Source organism: Mus caroli, chromosome 8 (assembly GCF_900094665.2).
Source record: "Mus caroli chromosome 8, CAROLI_EIJ_v1.1, whole genome shotgun sequence".
NCBI lineage: Eukaryota > Metazoa > Chordata > Mammalia > Rodentia > Muridae > Mus > Mus caroli.
In genome coordinates, this window is record NC_034577.1 from 65,168,764 (window position 1) to 65,189,713 (window position 20,950).

General features: G+C 41.9%; 1 protein-coding gene across 4 annotated transcripts in view; it reads right to left on the reverse strand.

Moving 5' to 3' along the window:
- The window catches only part of Large1 (LARGE xylosyl- and glucuronyltransferase 1), a 441,552-nt gene that overhangs the window by 319,713 nt on the left and 100,889 nt on the right, over positions 1–20,950 (reverse strand). For 3 of the 4 annotated variants that reach the window (XM_029480702.1, XM_029480703.1, XM_029480704.1), the window contains 2 exons: positions 19,858–20,045; positions 7,777–7,899 (listed from right to left, as the gene is read on the reverse strand). In XM_029480702.1, coding sequence (XP_029336562.1) covers positions 7,777–7,899; positions 19,858–19,963 — 229 coding nt within the window. In that variant the 5' untranslated portion in view covers positions 19,964–20,045. The remainder of the gene's footprint in view (positions 1–7,776; positions 7,900–19,857; positions 20,046–20,950) is intronic. The other variant, XM_021170066.2, reaches the window with a different exon arrangement.

Genomic DNA, 20,950 nt, shown 5'->3' on the forward strand with positions numbered 1-20,950 from the left:
GCTGGCCTTGAACTCAGAAATCCACCTGCCTCTGCCTCCCAAGTGCTGGGATTAAAGGCATGTGTCACCACTGCCCAGCATGAGCCACTCTTGACCATAGACAAGAAGAATGGAAGAAATGGAAGAATGGAAGGGAGGCCAGCCTCCCTTCCTTCCCTTTCATTGATCTCCTGCCTGGATCCTCCCCACAGGAAGCTGGGAGCCAGGCAGCTGGTGGATATCCTCCACCCAGGTCCAGCTGAGGGCACAGAGCAGGGTGGAGAATCATACATAGGTCTGGAAAAGAAAAGAACAAATAGTGTGTAAAGACCCCAAGGCTGGCCAGCATATGCTCAAGGAGTAGTAGTTGGCTGGTGGTCTGGAGTACTGTGACTAGACTGAGCTGCTAGCAGAGAATCTAAAGTGTCTTTATCTTACCAAAGCCCCAGGAACTTGTCTGATTCTCCTACTGAATCTGCCACATGCCTGTGCTCAGCCTGGTGAAGGACACAGGCACATGCACTATAATTAGTGGGTAAGGAGAGATGAAAGACCAAGACCTTTCACAGAGGAAAGATGGGAGAGGGAGAAATTGAAAGAGGGAGAGATGGAGGGAAGAAGAGGAAGGGAAAGAAGGAGAGGGAAAGGGCCATGAAGGAAGATGAAGAAAGATATTACATCTGTGTAATTCCTGGTCCCGGCCTCTTTGATATAAAGGAACTCTTCTATTCTTAATATACCCCATATTTCTTTAGATGATACAACTATGGACTTAGAGATTGATGAGTAGCTTAAAATGCACTACACACTTAGCACTCAAAATGACCACATTAACTCAATACACTTAAACACTGGTGAACCTTTTAACATATTCACAGTTATTTGCACAGGAAAATGCATGCCTGTGGTTGCTTGTCAAAAGATGGATTCCAACAGAGATTACAAATATATCTTTCAAATATTAATTTGCTTTTCAAAATTGGATTATTGATGCAAGTTGCCTTTTCTCTCTTAGAATTGAGAAACCTAAGGAGAATGACTGGTTGTTGACCATCCAACCATCCATCCATGTATATGCCTAACATACTTCTTCATCAGGCTCAGGGATAAGCTTCTGTCATGCTTCTGTCATTGCAAGCCCTAGATAGGACCACAAGTGGAAGGGAATGAGGCTACTTAGTGTATGAAATCCCTTGCAGAAGCACCCAGGTTCTGGGGTGCTCTTATAACACACTGTGTCCATGATTGTCTGTAAACAGAGCATGTAGGATGTGGAGCATCAGGAGGCAGAAGACAATGAAGGCAGAGTTTTTGTTGAAGAAACCTGTCCTCGCCCTTTCCTCTCTTGACTCTCACTGGTCCTGAGTGACAGCAGGAAAGATTCCACTAAGTAAGTGAGAGAAGTAAATGCTATGAAGGTATCCACAGAAGCAGATTCCTAAGCTTTTCACAGACATGGGCGTAGCAGCCTGGAGCTCCACACAGGAAGCAGGAGGGTGAGAACAGAAACTAATCAAGCTTATCCCTGAGCCTGATGAAGAAGTATGTATCTTCCCCAATGAGATGAGACAGCTTAATTACTACTATTAATACAGAATCACTGAAAGTCAAAGATGGAGGCATGTAGGGAGGTGGGGGATGGGATGAGAGACCTGGAGAATCTAAGTACAGAAGCATAAAGGGATATTCAGAAATACTGAAGGTATAGGGTTTCTGGAAGGCTCAGAAGTCAATACAGGGGGCTGTTTGCTGCAGCCCAACACTGAACACAACAGGTTTTCGATTTTGCTTCATAGTTTCTAGTAAGATCACCTCAGCCTGGTTAACTAAACATGCTGGTCTCTGAGGCCATACCTACTATCATTCAATGATCTCAGCAAACAGGCCCCCCACCATAACCTCCTCATTATAACCAATGGTAGAACTCTGGGATGCCTCCTCTGCCTAGACTATTCTATACCATGTGTGAAGACTCTACCTACAACATAACTTCCTCCTCCTTCCTTTGATGTCTCCAGATGGTTAAGTCTTCCTCCTCCTGTTCACCGAACACTTTTTGCATTTTAGATTGCAATTGTGAGTCTCTTGTAGAGAGTGCTGCTCTCAGTCTGTCACCCCTTACCCATTTGCCAATCTTCAATCCTCAACTGGGGTCCTCCACAGACCCATTAAACTCAGAATGAACAAGTGGACAGCAGCTATTATCACTTAAGACCATCAAGAAGACAGTTTCTTTGAGGTCAGGAGTCATGGCTTAATCTTAACTGGGTTTCTCACACTCTAATCTACTATCAAGCATAAATAGTGCTTAATTAACAATTATACAATGATCACGGAGAAGAAAAATGGAGATAAGAGTACCCAAAGGGAACCACAACATCCAAGAATGGATAACTTCTCAGGGTCATGGTAAAGTCCCTAATCATAGGTGTTAGTAATATCAAAGTATCAAAATCTTTGTCTAAGAACTCACACTGAAGAAAAACAAAAACAAAAGCTTCAGACTAGGATGATTTTAGTTGGTCAAGCACTTGCCTAGCATGCATCAAGCCCTGGGTTCTGTTCCCAGAACTGAATAAAACCAGTTGTGGCAGTATGGTGGTATGTTTATGTAATTCACGAACTTGGAAGGTAAAGACAAGAAAATCAGGAATTCTAAGTCATCATTTGCTACATACAGGATTTAAAACTAGCTGGAGTTCAGGGCTGGAGAGATAGTTGAGGGATTAAGAGCACTGGCTGTTCTTCCAGAGGACCTGGGCTCAATTCTCAGTGCCCATGTAATGGTTCACAAGTATATGTAATCCCAGTTTCAGGAAATCTGACCTCTCTCCTTGCTTCTGGGGCACCAGCAACCAGACACACATGTAGTCCATATACATCATATGCAAGCAGAATATCCATACACATAAAATTATTCATAGACAATTTATGTTACCCCCATACCACACTAATGTCCTCATTCATTCAATGTCTATATGAACCTTTATCTGAAATGGACTCAAGGTTCCAACTACCCTGAAGTCAGTCAGGCTTCAGGTTGTTTCCATCTTACATGGAATGAAAAAGTGAAAAAGTACAAAAGTGAAAATGACCAGGCAGTTTTCGGTTCACAGAAGAAAATAGGCACCACCATAACGGCCTGGTTAGACATCCTTATGTTTCCATTCCCAAAAGCCTGACAGTCCTCATCAATGAGCAGCAGAATATGGACACCCAACGTCCACAGATCACTTTCTAGTTCTCCTCCTGCCAGTGGTGTTTTGCTCCTGGCAAGTATCATCATCATTTCTCCTAGGTTCTCCTTTCGAGGCTGAGATGGATGATCAACTTCTCTGTGCAGCCCTTTTCTGTCTTCCAGCCATGCAAAATCCCATGCTGTGTTTTCATGGCAGAATCAGTTCACTGTCACTTCTCTATCTCTATGCCATCTCAGTCCCATGACAGTATCTTGCTCATCTGCCTCCTGATGACCCACAGGATGCTCATCACAGGGAAGGAACCACACACCGGTTACTATATTATGGAAAGGGGCACAAGAGCAGTCAGTCACAAGCAGGACAGGAAGTAGCAGGCCTTATGGTGGAAAAGAGTTCAGACTCCAGGTCAGATGCTCACTAGCTACAACCTAGGCCTAGTTCAACCAACACCCAGTACTGCATCTATAACAGGGTTGTGGGTTTGGGTGTGGTGATGCTAGTGCCTGACCAAGCAATACACAGTGCAATCACTCAGAAAGGCATATGCAACAGAGACTCACCATGGGTCAACTTTTATTGTCCTATAGTCAAGACAGGAAGAATGTGTGGGCTCAAAACCTACAGGCCACCAGATATTTCACCTACAAGGAATCAAGTAAAAGAGCAAAGCAAGTACATAATACATTGGTCTCTTTCTGATTATCATCTTCCAAAAAAAAACCCATCTGTTAAGAAAGACAGACTATCTAGATCAAAGGCTAGACCAGAGAGAAAAAGAGATGCCTTCCTATTCATCAAAAAGCCCTTAGAGCAGGTATATCCATGAGAAGAGTCTGGGAGAGTGAAGCACAGCATGGAGATGCTTACTTATCCATGTCACGCCACTCACCTCTGAGTGTTTATCCAAAACATGAAATTAATCTGTGGGTAAGATGTCTGTGTCTCGAGACCTATCTCTTTATTAGCTTCCTCTGAATAGGCTCCCATGTGTACCCACTGCCTACAGTTATTTCAGAATGGAAAAATCTGAACAATGTAGGAATCCAACTACCCACACAGTCTGTGTGGGTCACACATTCACATCGCCATAGCCTTCTGGGAAATGACAATCACTGCCTGGCTCCTTGTAAAGTTGGGAAAGGAAAGATTATCAACATTCTTCAAAGTCTCTGTCTCTCTCCAAAGACTGGTTCTAGTCAGTGATTGGAGAAGGTTACATGCCATAGAATTCCAAAATGTAAGTCTGAAAACTTGCAAATTGAAAAAAAAAATACAGCACTCCTGAAGAACTTTTGATAAGGACATTTTCCATTCAAGGTGACATACAGGGAAATAGCTAATTGTCCCAACCTCTATGGATAACAAAGCCAAGTGGGAGAGATCTTACATCAAAGAGAGGTGAGGTTTAGAATCTAACCCATTTAGGAAGTCAAAGAACCCAAGACAGACTATAATAGATACAACAGCCCTGTTTAAATATTAGCACCCTACTCTCTAGCTCTCAAACATGAATCAGTTACTGCTTCCATTTCTGGTTGCTAAATAAGAATGTGTCTGGGCCTTACAGGGCAACTGTGAAAAATAAAGTGGAGGCAAGCCAAAGACTTGGTGCTTGATGTTCTATGGATAAAGTTGGTGATACTGTGTGTACATGTTTATGAGTTTGCTGCTGTGAATTCAGGTACACATGTTCATGGAGGCCAGAGGTCATTACCAGATATCTTCTTCAGTTACTATTTTCCTTTTTCTTTTTCTTTTTTTTCTTTTTTCTTTTTTTTTTTTTTTTTGAGAAAGGATCTTTCATTGAACCTGGAGCTTATCAATTTGGCTAGACTGGCCATTTGGCCAGTAAGGTGCAGGAATTAACCTATTTCTACCTCCATCTTCATCACAAGAGTAGCAGATACACATGACTAAACCTGGCTTTCCACATGGGTTAGGTGCTGGTGTTTATAAGTAGTTCCTCATGCTTCCATGGCAAGTGCTGTGCCAACTAAGCCACATCCCTAACCCTGATGATACCATTTTTATATTTCTGATACTCTGACATCTATTCAATTTCAATTCCAGACATTGGGCCAGACAAAGGACCTTAAAATGACTGAGGAAAGTAAGCAGAGTTGGTCTTGTAGAGTTATGGCTTCCTTGTCAACAAATTTAATCAAAGCCTTAAAAAAAATACTGAAAAAAATTGCTATGTACGAAAATGCACAGACTTTATTTTCTCATCATTCTCCCCTAAATAGTGTAGTCTAACAACCACTAATTTTAGTATTTACCTTATATTAGATACTATTGATTATAAGTCATTAGAGGGTGACTTAAAGACTAATGTGGAACAAATGTAGGTTATAGCAAATACCGTGCCATTTCATGTGAGAAATGGAACTTCAGTCGAGGAGGAGGGGCCACTGAGGAATCAATACCCTGCGGCCACCAAAGGACAGTGGTGGGCACCACATAAACATGTTGGACTCAAGAGTAAATAACAGCCATGTCTTGCATTAAGAAAACATGTCACTTGAGTCTTTCAAAGGCTCTGAAGATAGCCATTAAGAGTGCCGGGCATGGTGGCCCACACCTTTAATCCCAACACTCGGGAGGCAGAGGCACATGGATTTCTGAGTTCGAGGCCAGCCTGGTCTACAAAGTGAGTTCCAAGACAGCCAGGGCTATACAGAGAAACCTTGTCTCGAAAAACCAAACCAAACCAAACCAAACAAAACAATTATATAGAGTAAATCATTAACAGAAAAGTACAAACCATTTACAAGCTAAAGAGTCTCAGTGAAGACCAAGGTTCTGCAGGCAGAGGTGAGATAGACTGAGGCATCAATGGTGAGGCAAGCAGGCACTCAATCAGTGCAGACATCTTTTTGCTGATCAGAATGGCATGCAAAGCCAAGAGGCTGGGATAGGGAGGGGAATCACAATAACCTACCCAAAAGCATATTCACCAGTTAGCCAGAAAACAAGGATAACAGAACACTTGATTTGTCCTCAGTGCCCAGGGTAGATGGAAGTAAATAAAATAGGCAAATGTCCCAGGATATTCTCATCCAGGAAATGCAGGAACCAGAGATCTAGATGGTCTCCTATAGGACAGGGCTGGCTCAAATTCTTACCTATGCACAGCAGCAGAAGCCAACTACTGGCTACAAAGGAAGAAGCTTTGTGTGGAGAGGCAAGGACAAGGAGGGCACAGTCCAGCTCTGCATGTGGCCTTCCATTGACTGAGCTCATACCACTCCTTAACCTCTTCTCATTAGCCACCAGCCCTCCCACAGGGGAACAAACAAAACAGTCTGCTATTCCTTCCAGCTACATGGTTGGTGTCTCATTTCTACCTGGTTCTTCTGACATGTGACCCGTCCATCCTATTAAAGCAGTACTGCCCATTCTCATGCCTGACCTGGCCTTCACCATGTCACTTGGTCCTTCATCTTGCCACCATGGTTTAGATACCACTGTGGTCTTACCATTCAGCATACCATGAATATTCCATGCCTCACTGGGATGCAGGTGGGCCATGACACCAGAGAAAAGAACTGGTAAGATTGAGTGAGGTCAGACCCTGGAAATCTCATAGACTTGAGATCAGCAGGAGTCTAGCTACTTCCTACCCATTTCTGTATCTCCTCTGGAACATGTAACCATAACATCCCAGTGAGAAGACCATGGCAGTCACTCATGTAGGAAAAACTCTTGGAGTCCTTCCCTATGCAAATAGAGCACCACAAACATCTCAGTCTGAGCCAATAGGAAACACACGCTCCTAAATCCCACCCTACTCCTCAATGTTATATACAGCCCCTACCCACATGGAATAAGGCCCACAAGTTATTTCACTGAGGATAGGCTGAAAGTGGCTGTTTTACTGAGCTGTAACACTTGGGAAGAGTTCTCTCTCCCAAACCATTGGACCTTGGCCTCACCTGGCTGACCAGGCTCATGCCCCTGCCACTGGTGCCACTGGCACCATCCTCGTAGGGAAACCTCAGCTACTTGTCCTGCACAGGCTGCCCAAACCTCCTCACCTCTCTTTTGCTCTTGGCACTATCATCTGGACACCAGTCCCGGGGTGCCTATTTATCCCAGTTCTGCTTTGCCCTCTTGGCAGACAGCAGACAACACTTCATCTTCCTGCATCCACTGGTAGATAAATTTCATGAGAAATAGGGACACCCTGGGGTGTGAAGGTTCTAAGCACCAGGTCCTACAGTGATGCCTGGCTGTGCTTGTTAAATGAAGAATCTTAGGAGATCCACCTCATAGTTCTGAAGCTTAGTAGCTGCATCAGAAATGGTTATTCTCCATCCCTAATGGATGGCAAGAAGTGTCCTTCCATATGAACAGGGAAGCCCATATTCAATAGCACATCACTAAATAAATGAGCACAATGGTACTAACAGGGCCAGCAAAATGCTTCTATCACATCAAGCTCTGACTACCATCACTGGCTGTGCTCCATTCAGGAAATTCAGATTTCTATGAAATGGGGTTAGTAGTGCCCTCTGCAGGAGCCAAAGAGCAGAACAGCCATGCTCTAAAGGCCACAGTCTGCAAAGAGAAATCTGGCATTCCCCAGGACTCTTACCTCTAATTTGTAGTTCATTCACTAGTTGAGGCAGATTTGCTTGAGAGCATGGGTTCAATGGAGCCACTAGACCCGAAATGATGCTGGGACTCCACTCTGTGAGGCATGGAGCCCTTTTGTTTCCTGTCAAGTAGTAAGCAGTACTTTTGGAGGTGGAGATTACAGGTAAGATAGGATACACATTACAGGTAAGATAGGATACACAGCATTTCAAGGGCAGCATGGGGACGAAATCCAGATATGTCGACACAGTCACAGCCCCAACAGACTTTCTATCATTCTCTAAAGTTCTCACACAGCTGGTCCCTTAAGTAGAGTATTTTACTTTTCTCCAAACATGGCCACTTGGCCCACAAATGGCTGAAAGGACTTAGATGACAACAGGTACAGTGTCTCAGGTCCTCCTCAACCCTCTTCTTCAAGGGAGTGCTAACAGGGTGTGGAAATATAAATGGGCAGGAATGAATGAAGGAGACAGCAAGCCTAATTCTGCCTTCATTTTTACTAAAGGTTAAAGAACTGGCAGAGACACAGGTGACAACAGTAATGACAAGCTACAACCAGGTCACAAGAAAGCTCATGAGGCAGCAGCTTGGTAAGCACAAAGGCCCAGAGGGGCTATTTACTCACATGCAAAACAAAAGCTAATTGAACTAGCTGGGTTAACATAGTGTGGAGGAAAGGCCATTAATAAAGGACCAGAAAAACAAAAACCAAAACAAAAACTGGTACCCACTATAAAACTCTATACCTTATGCTAACTTACCTAAACTATACATTTGCCAATCTGGACTCTATTCTTGAACACAAAACAAATTACATGCTAGAGAGAGAGAGAGAGAGACAGAGAGAGAGAGAGAGAGAGAGAGAGAGAGAGATCTATGCATGCCTTCTCTAGTTAGCATTCACCTTGTTATCCTTTGCAGTATACTCAATAAACTATTTTTCCTATTCCAATCTTCAGGGTAAACTCCCGCCCCTTCTGTCAATCTCTTCCCTGGTACCATGGTAGTATATTCCATGGGTCTATACTTTCTTGCCTTCCACAAAAGCACAAGAAGGGAAAATAAAACTGAAGTTTTGTCAAATGCCCACTGTTGTATAGCTCGTGGATTACGCAAACTTTACATACTACTGTATGGCCACAGAGATGAGCGTCTTGTGCACTGTCACTCTATGAGGGGGAAAGTATCACTAATCCAAACTCAGGTCCTGCTGTCCTTCTGAACCACGTGTACCTCAACCATCTAAAAGCCCTTGCAGGGTCTCATCTGTCCAGTTTGCTGGCCTGCCTAATGTCTTTTTCTGCTCTTAATTGTATGAGTCCCCAGCAGAAACAAAATGCAAATTTCATTAAAGTAATAATTGAATTTTCAGCTTCTGTTGTTGGCTTATAATAATCTGCTAGCCATAGAACATGGTTTGCGTTTGCACCAAAATAGCCCCATATAACATGTCTTGTCCTTGTTTGAAACTTGACAATAATGACTTTGAAGTGACATCTTCCAGTTGCTTCTATGCATCAAGTTCTTCAGATACTGGAGCATGCAGGATCTTTTTAGACAAGGTCAAAGTCCTCTCTACTCACTAGTTGCTGTGATCAAACACTTCAACAGCCCTGAGCCTCAGTATAATCCTCTACAAAGTAGAAGTTCCTTGAGGAATAAATGAGATATTTCATGGAATGCCTATAGGCCAGAACCAGATAAACAGTAAACCAAAAAGTTTCAAGCTTAGAGGCTAACTGACGTAGCCAGGCAACGTCAACCAGATACCAAAAATCGTTTACTTGAATTCTGCTGTACATAAAACAAGAGTCAGGGATAACTCAGAGAACGACAGAGGAGAGAAATATTTATAAAGAGTTAGGGATAGCTCACAGAATGACAGAGGAGTCATTCATAAGCTAGAGCATCCAATACCCTCAAAGAGACAGCTACCATTCAATTCCAGCTGATGGCTGCAACCATGAGGGGTATAGGTTTGCTAACTCTATCCATTTTTGTTATTGTTTCCCTTTTTGGTAAAAGGAATGCCATACATCCTGAGTTCTATCAGTATTTTCTCAACATTTAACCACTTGTAATCAGTTTTTTAAAATGATGAAAACAGTGGTCAGACCAAACTCAACACTATTGTGGACCATGGGCAGGCAAACCCTGCTTGCTGAATCAGAGATGGAAAAGGTTACTATCATTCTGATGTCCAGCGGTTGAACAGTGTCCTTCCTTCTCAAGTTCTCATATCCTCTACAGTAAGAATGTGCTTTCTTTTCCAGACAAATGAGTGTTTACTGACTTATGCACATAGCAACATGTATTAACAAATACAGCTTAATGCTGATGTCAGACAATACCATTGTTCTACTACTAAGGGGAAGGGAAGGATACTATTGCTGGTAAAAATACTGGTCTCATTTCAAATTGATAAGAACATCCATTCAGAAGCAAGGTTTTAGGAACAAACTGCAGATCTGGAAGTCAACCCTGTGATCAAATCCTCAGAGTGGTAGTAATGCATATCAAGAAGGAACAGAGGGTGTGTGGTTAGAACAGAAATGTTGAATATCAATCTCCAAAGAAAAGTTCCACACTTAAAGAACATTTGAATTTCAAAGTTAAACAGTGACACAGGCTCATAAATTCCAAAGGTCAATAAAATCCTTCTCATCTTGAAGAATAAAAATCACTTCAAATTCAACTATGTACTTCTCTCTCTCTCTCTCTCTCTCTCTCTCTCTCTCTCTCTCTCTCTCTCTCTCTCTCTCTCTGTGTGTGTGTGTGTGTGTGTGTGTGAAGGGTGTTACATGTATGCACATATTTCTGTGGATGTCAGAGAACAATTTCCTTATGCTTTCTTCGAGTTTCTTCCACCTTTTAGACAGGGTCTCTCACTGGGCAAGAAGTTAGCCAATACCTGCCCTGAGAGCTCTGCCTATCTCTGACTCCCATGTGAGCACAACTAGATCATAAATGTGTACCACTAACCAGTGTTTGATGTGCATTCTGGTGATGCAAACTCAGATCATCAAACACTTGCCAGACAAGTGAGTGCCTGATTCACATGCTTTTAAAGCAAACAAAAAACACACACAGAAAAGTGATTACTTCAAGTGCCAAATATTTAGTAGATTATTCCAAAGTGACACATCTGTATAGTTTTTATACTGTAACTGTACACACAACAATCAAGCTTGAAACTACTGTGGTTTTTCCTGTACATGCATACACAAATTCAATGCCTTTTTTCAACTTAGCTCAGTACTTCCCATAACTTTTGCTGTTTGAGAACAAAATGACTATGTTGTAAAAGCTAGCATACCCCTCTTTTTCCTTCTCTACAATTTCATTCTTACTGTATAACATCAGCAATGTCAGGTTAAAGGCAGCACTTCCAAGCTTTCCTCTAGCCTATCCAAACTGGCAGCATCACTAGTCCTCTTTGGAACATTATTACGCACAATTAGAATTAACTGAACAGGGGCTGGAGAGATGTCTCAGTGGTTAAGAGCACTGACTGCTCTTCCAGAGGTCCTGAGTTCAATTCCTAGCAACCACATGGTGGCTCACAACCATCGGTAATAGGGATCCAATGTTTGTCTGAAGACAGTGACAATGTACTCACATACATGAAATAAATAAATCTTAAAAAAAAAAGAATTTACTGAACAATGGCTGTGTGATTCTTCAACAGTCAAATAACCAAGACTTCTGATTAATGAGTGGGTAATATATACAATATGGATACTGACAACCAAAGAATGGTACACATCCTTGGTAGGGCAAACCAAAGAGGGGCACACTGTAATACACTTCAAAACTGATGATGTCTAGTATCAACATGTAGCCCTGACTTGCCTGGAACTCAGAAATATCCACCTGTCTCTGTCTCATGAGTGTTGAGAACTTATGGTATATTGATAGTATAGCCTATTAAATATTTTCAAATGGTTTCTTGGGAGTAACTGAAACCATGAATAAGGCAGGCACTATAATCATAGAAACCAGGCTTTCTAATTTCATTGGGATCCAAGGATCCTTCAGGAAATACAATAAATATTCAAGGTCATTTCTCTACCCTACAACAGGGCTAATGTCATTTTAAGATCAAAACTGGGAATAGAAAAAGCAGAGATCATCTCAGCAACCATCTCATAACCCATAAAATGGTGGGACTCAACCTCCCTTAATGAGCTTAAGCTTTCTTAGCTTAAGGCACCTGCAAGTTCACTATGGGTTCTGCAGACTGGAAGCTGCTTATCACCATTCATATATTTTCACATTCAGAAATCTGGAAGATTTTGCTTAATCTCAGCACATTCCTATTGTCTACTAGCTTGATTCTTGATTTAACAAAAATTATCAATGCACCTTTTATATTACACTTTCCATTTCACTTTGCATTTGACATTCTATTTTCATATAACCCATAATATCCTTAAGAACTGATACATTTGTGCCATTAGTTGGAAGGCCAAAATGGACTTTGCTGCTATCAAACCTGCCATAGAGACTAGCCCCAGGGAAGAGTAAAGCCATGTCTGTGTAGTCTAGATTCAGAAAAAGCTGGCAGGGTCCCTGGGCTGAAGGATGGGCCCTGAACATCTAGCTGAGTAATCAGGCACAGTTGGGCAAACTCTTGTCTACACTCCATGACCCCTATCTCATGGTCTATGTGTTCAAACTTTACAATTCTTAGTTTTCACTGCAACTCTGTAAAATGGTCAAGTGCCTGGACCCTTTGCCTTTCTGTTGAAATTTACTGGGATAGCTGCCAAACACATTCAGCAAAAACACATTTTGCTTCAATAAGAATAGAAGGAGCAGTCAACAGAGGATTTAGGAATGCAAAGTATGAGTACAAGCTGAAATCAGCTCAGAAATAAATGTAACTATACAAGTGTTCAAGACACTGCTTATACATGAACTGGACCTTTTATGCTCTTAAGGGATCTGCCTTCAAGTAACACCCACAACTCTCACTTGTCCTCACTCTCTGGTCAAGGGAAGCATTTGCACTGAGCTAGTTATAGGTTATCACAGGCATCATAATGAATGCCTAAAAGTCTCTTTCTTCCATATGATGCCAGTTCACCAAGAGCTGAACACCTATCTGCCCCTGGAGTGCAGAAAAGAAAAACCACAACTGCAAATAAAATCTACCAGGCCCATGAGGGAAGATGGATCTGGGAGAAAATAGCAAAATGGTTTCAATTAAAATGAAGGTGTGCTTGGACATTACCACTCAAGTCCAAAAGTTGGCATCACCACCATATTGAAAGAGAGACTGTAGAGCTGTGCCATGGGATCTCAGAATCACAGATGTTCACAGCGCCAGGAACCAGGAGCTCCTATCCCTTTCCCCAGGCTTGAGAATTCTACACAAAATCCATCCTAACTCCAGGGAGGAAGGTCAGGAGTTCAATGGCATTCTTGAATCCTCAGCAAGTTCGTGGTTAGCCTCAGATACATGAGACCTTGCCTCAAAAAAAAAAAAAAAAAAAAGGAAAATGAAATACTGTAGTAAACGTGTGGAAAGAAGAATCCTTCTAAATAAATAATTATTATGGACTCATAAAGAGTTAACATTGGACTGGGAACTGGTAATAAGATGATGAGACCAACAGGCCTTTCCTACAAGGAACTGAGAGACACATAAGGGCAGAGATCTCAGAGGAGCAAATGCTACTTGTTCTATGCTGTTCACAGTGTCTCCACATAGGACAGCCATTGGGCAGAAACGACAACAACATGGACACTGAAGGCAGTGTTTGAGAAGATGTCTATGGGCAAAGAGCTACATACAGAACAGAAAGAACACAATGAAGCTTAAGAAACAAGGAGCTCAATGAAGCAGCAGAACACCAATGAACACAAAAATGGTAAATTTCAGGGGAAAGGAAGAAATACCAAAAATATCAGGATCACTGTAAGGGTCAGAAGTTTGACAAGAAAATGGAGGTGAGATCTGCCAGCACTCAGAGCTAGAGGAGTGTGGGTGTACTCACCCCTCTGCTTAGCAAACATGTGAACACTGACAGTAAGCCTGAAGACCAACTCCTCTCCTGATACTGTAATAGGTGCTAGATGTCAACAATAAAGTCACTTGAGGACAAGAAGGGAAACAAGAAGCTCTGAGTAAGAATGGGAGGCAGAGCAAGGAAGGGGAACATGCAGCCTAGTGGAAAGTCATGAGCCCTGAGGCTGAGGTCCAAAAATATTAGTCAGGTGGACTGAGAAGGCAAAGAGAGGATGAGAGAACCAAAAGTGTCTTGAAGAAAGAGCAGAGTCTACAGACAACAAACAGCATAAGCCAGGCTATGAAGGAACCTGGGTGGCCACACAGAAAATGGGAAGATACCAGGAGACAAGCCAGGGAAAAGAGCAAACAGCAAAATGGAGCCCTAGATAGCTCTGGATACTCTCTAGAAGGAAACAAGAGACACAAAGGAAAACAGGCAACAAAAATCACATCTGCAAGAGGCCAAGCCCAGGATGTGATATCTGATGGATAGAGTGTATGAGTGGGAGGGACAGTGACTACGCCAAAGAGCAAGTCAAAACAGACAAGAGTTGGAGATGCTTGCTCCCAAGGTAGAGGAAGAAATGAAAATTAGCAGTGTGAAATAAGAGATTAAGAATCTAAGGGTTAAATAACAAAAACGAAACAAACAAAAACTCACGCTGACCCCCATTAGCATCTTCCTTCATAACCTACTTGTCATGCTTCAAATGACTCCTGCAATGAAGAGCTCCTCACCTGGTGACCTGATGGTTAAAACTGGCATTCTCTCTCTAATGAGTCACTTCTTAATGACATAAAGTATATGTACGGATCCTAGTTCCATCCATACAAGCATACAATGGTAAAAGTGCCTCCTTTTCCATTTATAGCTCTTACTAATTAAAAAGACTTTAGTTGCTTCCAATTCAGTTATGTCAGACTTCCAGTAGAACTCATGTGTATGTTAGTATGCCAACCAGTGTGTTTCATTTTGACAATATTATTTCGTGTAAAGGAGACTAAAGCTCAGGGAACAAGGGACCATGATCCAAGAACTCAGCTATGCTTGCCTGGGCTTACTTCACAGTCTGGGATGCCTGATTCTGTTCAGCACTTTAGTCCCATTGTGCGCCTTCAGGTAATCAATTAACTAATAAGACCGCTTAACCTTAGCATCAAGAGTATCTGCAGCTCAGAGGAGATGCTGGGCTCCACTCTCACGAGACCCATCGCATTGAAATTAGCCACAGTTGAAAAAATAAACAAGCCCACTGAAAATATGAACCATATTTCCACAAATCCATGCAGCAACACTCTGTTATTTATGGCACCAGCCACGAAAAAGCCAAAGCCTTAAGGGTATCAGTCAGTGGGGTGTAAGGGGCATTGTGATGATTGACAACTGAGAAAGAACATATGTATGTACAGACCCTCCTTAAAAGGCAGTAGACAGCGTGTATCATGGAGAGATGACTTGATCCTTGGTGGCCACTCAGATTCCTCTGGAGTCTAGAGATCTCAATGTCAGCTGAAGATCATCCTAGATGATCACCATTATCTTACCACAATGAACTTGTGCTTTCACATCTTACCTAGGGACATCTCACATCCTTCCTGAGGATTACAATCATTACAATCATGCACAAAGCAATCTTTGTTATGAGGGAGTTGACATCTGACTTCTGGCCATGTCCCTGGCAAAAGTTGGGAGCTATGGAGCTGTCCTTATTTTATGTCTCAGTGACAGCTCTGACTGCTGAATCTGATCCTGTCACACTGAGCCTCTGTGTCTCCAGGGTAACATCCCAAACTCCTTTCACTGCTTCTTATATAATCAACTAGAGGGGACAATGACTTTCACCTATGTCTTGCATGCTGACTTGTCTATAGGCTATTCTTATAGTGCAAAGCCTAGAAATAAATGCTACAGGCTACTAGTGCTTAGAAAGTGCAGGCCCTTAGTCTTCACCACTCCGTTTAGGTATTTTTGCTGCTGTGCTCATGCCACTTAGCACCCAATGAATGCAGTTGTGAGTCAGAGATTCAAGTTTATTCTTAAATAATATACTGACAAGTACAGCACAAACACCCAAACTAAATATTACCTTTATTCTCCCATTTCTCAAAATTTCCTTAACAGTCTTGAAAAATCATTATGTCAAGGACTCTAGGCACTTCATCAGCTATAGTTTGACCAGGTACTTTGATGCTTCTAATGGGTCTTTAAGCTGATACCAAATTATAAATACAGACAGCCACAAGCTGTCCACAACTTAGATCTCCTCTTTGCCATTAGGGGATGTATTCCTTACCAGTATGTGACCAGAAAAAAATATACTACACAGTTGAAGTGCCAAATTATTTTTTTCCTTTATTTAGTTATTTGTTTGTTTAATGTATGAATGCTCTGATGAAATATACACCCAAATTCTGAAGAGGGCATACGATGCCCTTATAGATGGTCATGATATGTGTCATTGCTGGGAATTGAACTCAGAACCTCTGGAAGAGCAGCCAGTGCTCTTAACCTCTGAGCCATCTCAACAACTCCATCAAGTGTCAAAATCTTCTCTAGCCTCTGAATACAGTGAGTGTATTTTTTATGCTGTGGTTTCAAATTAAGTACCCAAAGGTAATCCAGTGAGAGGCAATGCTCTGGAATTAAGAGGAAGAGAAGGACAGGATGCAAGTCCCAAATGTCATCCATGTAGGAAGAGATCTCTGTAAAGAAGCCAATGCAGATATCCAAAGAAATGTAGAAAGATCTAGCCAACAAATGATATCCGAGCAACATGACTGAACCCTGCCCATAGCCTAGATGGTCATTAACTCAGTATAACCACTTATATTAGTTACTTTTCTTATTGTTGTGGCCAAACATGTGACAAAAACAACCTAAGGAAGGAAGGGCTTAGCATGGATCACTTTACCTAGTGCTATCATGGCAGGGAGACATGGCAGCAGGAATCAAAGGAAGCTGGTCACTTTGAATAAGAACAAGTAGAAAGATATGAATGCTGGTGCTAAGCTTGCTTTCTCCTTGTTTATTCATCCCAAGACCCCAGCTCCTGGACTGGACTACCCACATTAAGGGTGGGTGAGTCTTCCTAGGAACTCCCTCACAGACACATCTAGAGGTTTGCCCCCTAGATGATTCTTGATCTTGTCAAATTGGTAATCACTAAACCATTTCATTAATAAATTATTTTCCCCCAAATCAGTTCAGACTGATTTATGCCACTGAGCATAAACCAAAATTCTATAGTTGTATTCCCCAGTGTTAGACCTTGCATGTTATGGTACCAACTTGAAAAGAAAGGGATTCAGTAGCATAAGTGAATGGCAATTAAGGCCCGACTCATGGATGGTAAGGTATTGAGGACAAGTGATTATTGAGTATTCAGCATTAAGCAGGGCATCCATACCATCCCCCACAATTATCAAGGAATGTCACACAAGAGGGGTTAGAAAGAACCTAACAGCTGAAGAATAGAGAGAAGGACCATGAACAACAGTCTTATGGGCATGCCATAGCCATGAAACTCATGAATTGATAACGGCTACAATGGCCTACGCAGAGTCTACATAAAAATGAATAAGTAAACTCATTCATAGTTGAGGGAGGGGCTCATGGGGCCACCACAGAGTGCAGCTAATGACAGAGGAAAACTACTGTATAGAGGAGATGAGATCATTATTGTCACCAAAGCAGCCTTTGGTGAGTTATCATGCTCTGGTGGACAGCTTTGTACCCATCCATGCTTATGACAGCCCAGGACATTATGAAGTAAAAGCACAACAACAGATGTAAGTGGGATGAAGTCTTGGTGAGAAGAGATGGGGGCTACTGGAGATGCCTGGATAATACAGGAGCGTAGAGAGACGAAGCATAAAATTATACACAAGCATAAAATGGTCAAAGAATACATTTTTAAAAATTGAAAAAAAATTCTACAACCTTACTGTATAAAGACCATGTGATATCTAGTACAATTCCTCGATAAACTCCAATACCTCCCCAAAGCCCCGGTCTACAGTACAGTATCAAAATAAAACCTTAAGCCCTTGAAGCTAAGCTGTTCTCCACCCAGACTGGCTGAGAGGATGTGTTGGCCAGGTAAATAAGGCTTTTACACTGCATGCTTTCCACTTTTAGAATAGTAACATTCACTGAACTATAAGTAATTCATTGTTTAAAAAAAAAATCTGTACAATGTATGCCACATAGAAATGGTAACAATACCAGTTGTTTATATTGTCAATGTCATCATCGCCTTTTAATATATATTGATCACATGTACCCTAACTCTCCTTTCTATCCCTTCCCAGATTATTATGTTATTATTACTAGCAGTTTTGCTGTATTGCCAAAAGCCCAGTTTTCCCTTTTATTATTATTTTTCTTTGCTGTGCTATGCCATGTTGCATTCTGCTCTGCTCTGCTGTGGTTTGTGGCAGGGTTTGTTTTTATAAAAGTATCATTATGTTAAGTGATGCTAGGCTGGAACTCAAAAGTTCTTCTTTTGATTCCTCTCAGGATCCAGAGTATTGGGACTTTAGGCACAGCTGCCACGCCCAGTCATGTTTTTATGTCAAGAAGTGAACTAGCGCTGGGTGCCTCTGTTTCTGTTACAGGCCCCTCTCATGCTGACTGAGATGAGAAAACTTTTCTGCTAGCTTTGTGAGAATTACCATCAACTCACCAACTTCCCTGTACAGAAAGGAGTCCCTCACTGCCAGAGTAGTTTAACCTATTTAGCTGTTTAAATGAAATCTGAAAAGTCCAGTGATATGACTAAGAGGAAGGGGAGAGTGACAAGGGTGTGACACTGTTCCCCTACCACAGGATTGGCATTTAGGATCATCTCCATTCTAAGGTTCAGGAGCAAGTTTGGTTCCCAGCGCCTACAATAGGCAGCTCACAACAATCTGTAGCCCTAGCTCCCAGGTATCTGACATCTCTGGCCTCTGAGCATCTGCACTCGGGTGCACTCATGTGCACAAACTCATATGCAGACATACACACACCCACACATAATTAAAAATAACAAAATCTTTAAATAAAGAACAATCATCCCTGTGCAGCAAGTGTCATCTTTATATTCAACCTCACTAACACAAGCTCGAAATGTGAACCCAAGTGCCTAATTAAAAGGTAGCCTTGAGATGTCAATAAAATTATGCACAAAGGAAATGTTCAAAAACACAGTACCAGCTCTGTTTAGTCGGATCGTTATATAATTTTTTCCCCTAATTCAAGTGTGGGGCAAATTTAAAAAGGAAGTCTACACATCTATACCACCATTGCCTCCATTCCTGAAACTAAGACACAGTCACCAACAATCAAGACACTATACTACATTCAAAATTGCTGGCTGAAAAAAATAATGAGTCTTGTATTTCCTGTTCATTTTTGGATAGTGGCAGCAATGATCATTTGCTTTTAACTGTGCAGGGAAGGCAATTCCTATGCCCCGTCCCCAAGCTCTCTTGCCAGTTTGAAGGATCATCTTTCATGCACAGCTTCAGCCTGACTGCACCTACAAACCTCCCCCCCAGTACACTACCATCTCACGGCTGTGGTGATGATTAACCTGTCTGTCTCCCTCAGGAGACAGTGTATGTCTAGATCTGTTATCTTTGAATTCTCAGCATCGGATTTACTGACAATGCCACCAGCAAGAAAGCATTCAATGTGTGAACAAACAAATGACTATGTGGATCAATAAATGAAATATCTAGCTTAAGGAAAGTCAAGCCACTCACCAAGGTTCAACCTTCTCCCTGTGTTTACACAGAAGTCATGTGACCAAACAGGCTTTGAACATTTGTATACCTGCTCCCTGCCACTGAAGAAACTTATATTTTAGTTTTAGTCTAGTTTTTTATTTCACTCCTCACCTTGCTGACTTGTGCCAAATACCTCTGGGATGCTAAAAGTTATTTATCATGACAGGCAACATTAATTCAGTATTTCACACAAGGAACACTAGGGCTTCCAGGCTCTTTCTAGGCCTCTGTAACAACCTGTGGTCCCTTACCCTCCCCCATTTCCTTTTACTTGGTTTTTGTTCTTACCTTCAAAGCTCCCAGCAAACAAGTAAATCCAGGTGATGGCTGGTATACAGAGTAGAGTCAAAGAGGCAGCCAGGAATTTCCTTCTCCCTCTGCAGATTCCCAGCATCCTCTCAGAAGTGCCAATCTCTAATTCCAATGTGGTGTCTCTGTGCAGAGCAAGAATTCCTCAGCATCCCTCATAATACTTTCTGGAAGGGAAAAAAAAGACACAGAGCTAAATACCATTGTGATGAGCAAGCAGATAGAGGTAAACAAGAAAAAAAGAAAGAAATATCCCATAGATCCTAAGAATAGATTCCCTGGCTCATGGATGATAAATGATGCTATACTTTTGTACATGTCAAAACTGAGACACTTAAATAAATGATGAGGTCTATAAGGGATCTAACTCTCTGTCACACACAGGGAGAGAGAGAGATCGAGATAGAGAGAGAGAGAGAGAGAGAGAGAGAGAGAGAGAGACCCATACACACTTAAAGGAGCATTTAGCTAGCATCTATTATAAAGTACTAACCCGCTATGCTATCAAAACTAGGACATAAGCTGACTTCAAAGAATACAAGGACTAATTAAACAACATGATTCGCCCAAATGTGACAATTGAAACTTATATGGCCACTGATGAGTCATGTACAGTCAACATGGCAGGCGGTTTCTGTGCTCCTCACAGAGAGGACCACGAAAGGCACCTGGGGCAGAATGAAGACCACGCTTAAAGCCAGGCAGCTTGGTTAGGTCACAACATAACCTGTTGAAACTGTATTATGGTCAGCCGAGAACTTATGATTATCTCAGCTGGAACTGTCTACATAGTCCCCTATTGTGGTAGACACAGAAAAGATAGAAATTATCTTGAGAACTGACAAGAACTAACCAACTTGGACTGGGATAAATGATCCTTAAACCAGGGAGAAATGGCAGTGATGGGTTAAAAGAAAACAAAATTGATGAGGAAGAAGTAGAGAGCACATGATATTGATATATTAAACATAGACACAGACAGAGACACAGACGGACACACACACACACAGTCTTGCTGCCTGCTGTTCCTGCTGTAGAAATCTTAGCTACCTTTCCAGCACTCTGTCTGCCT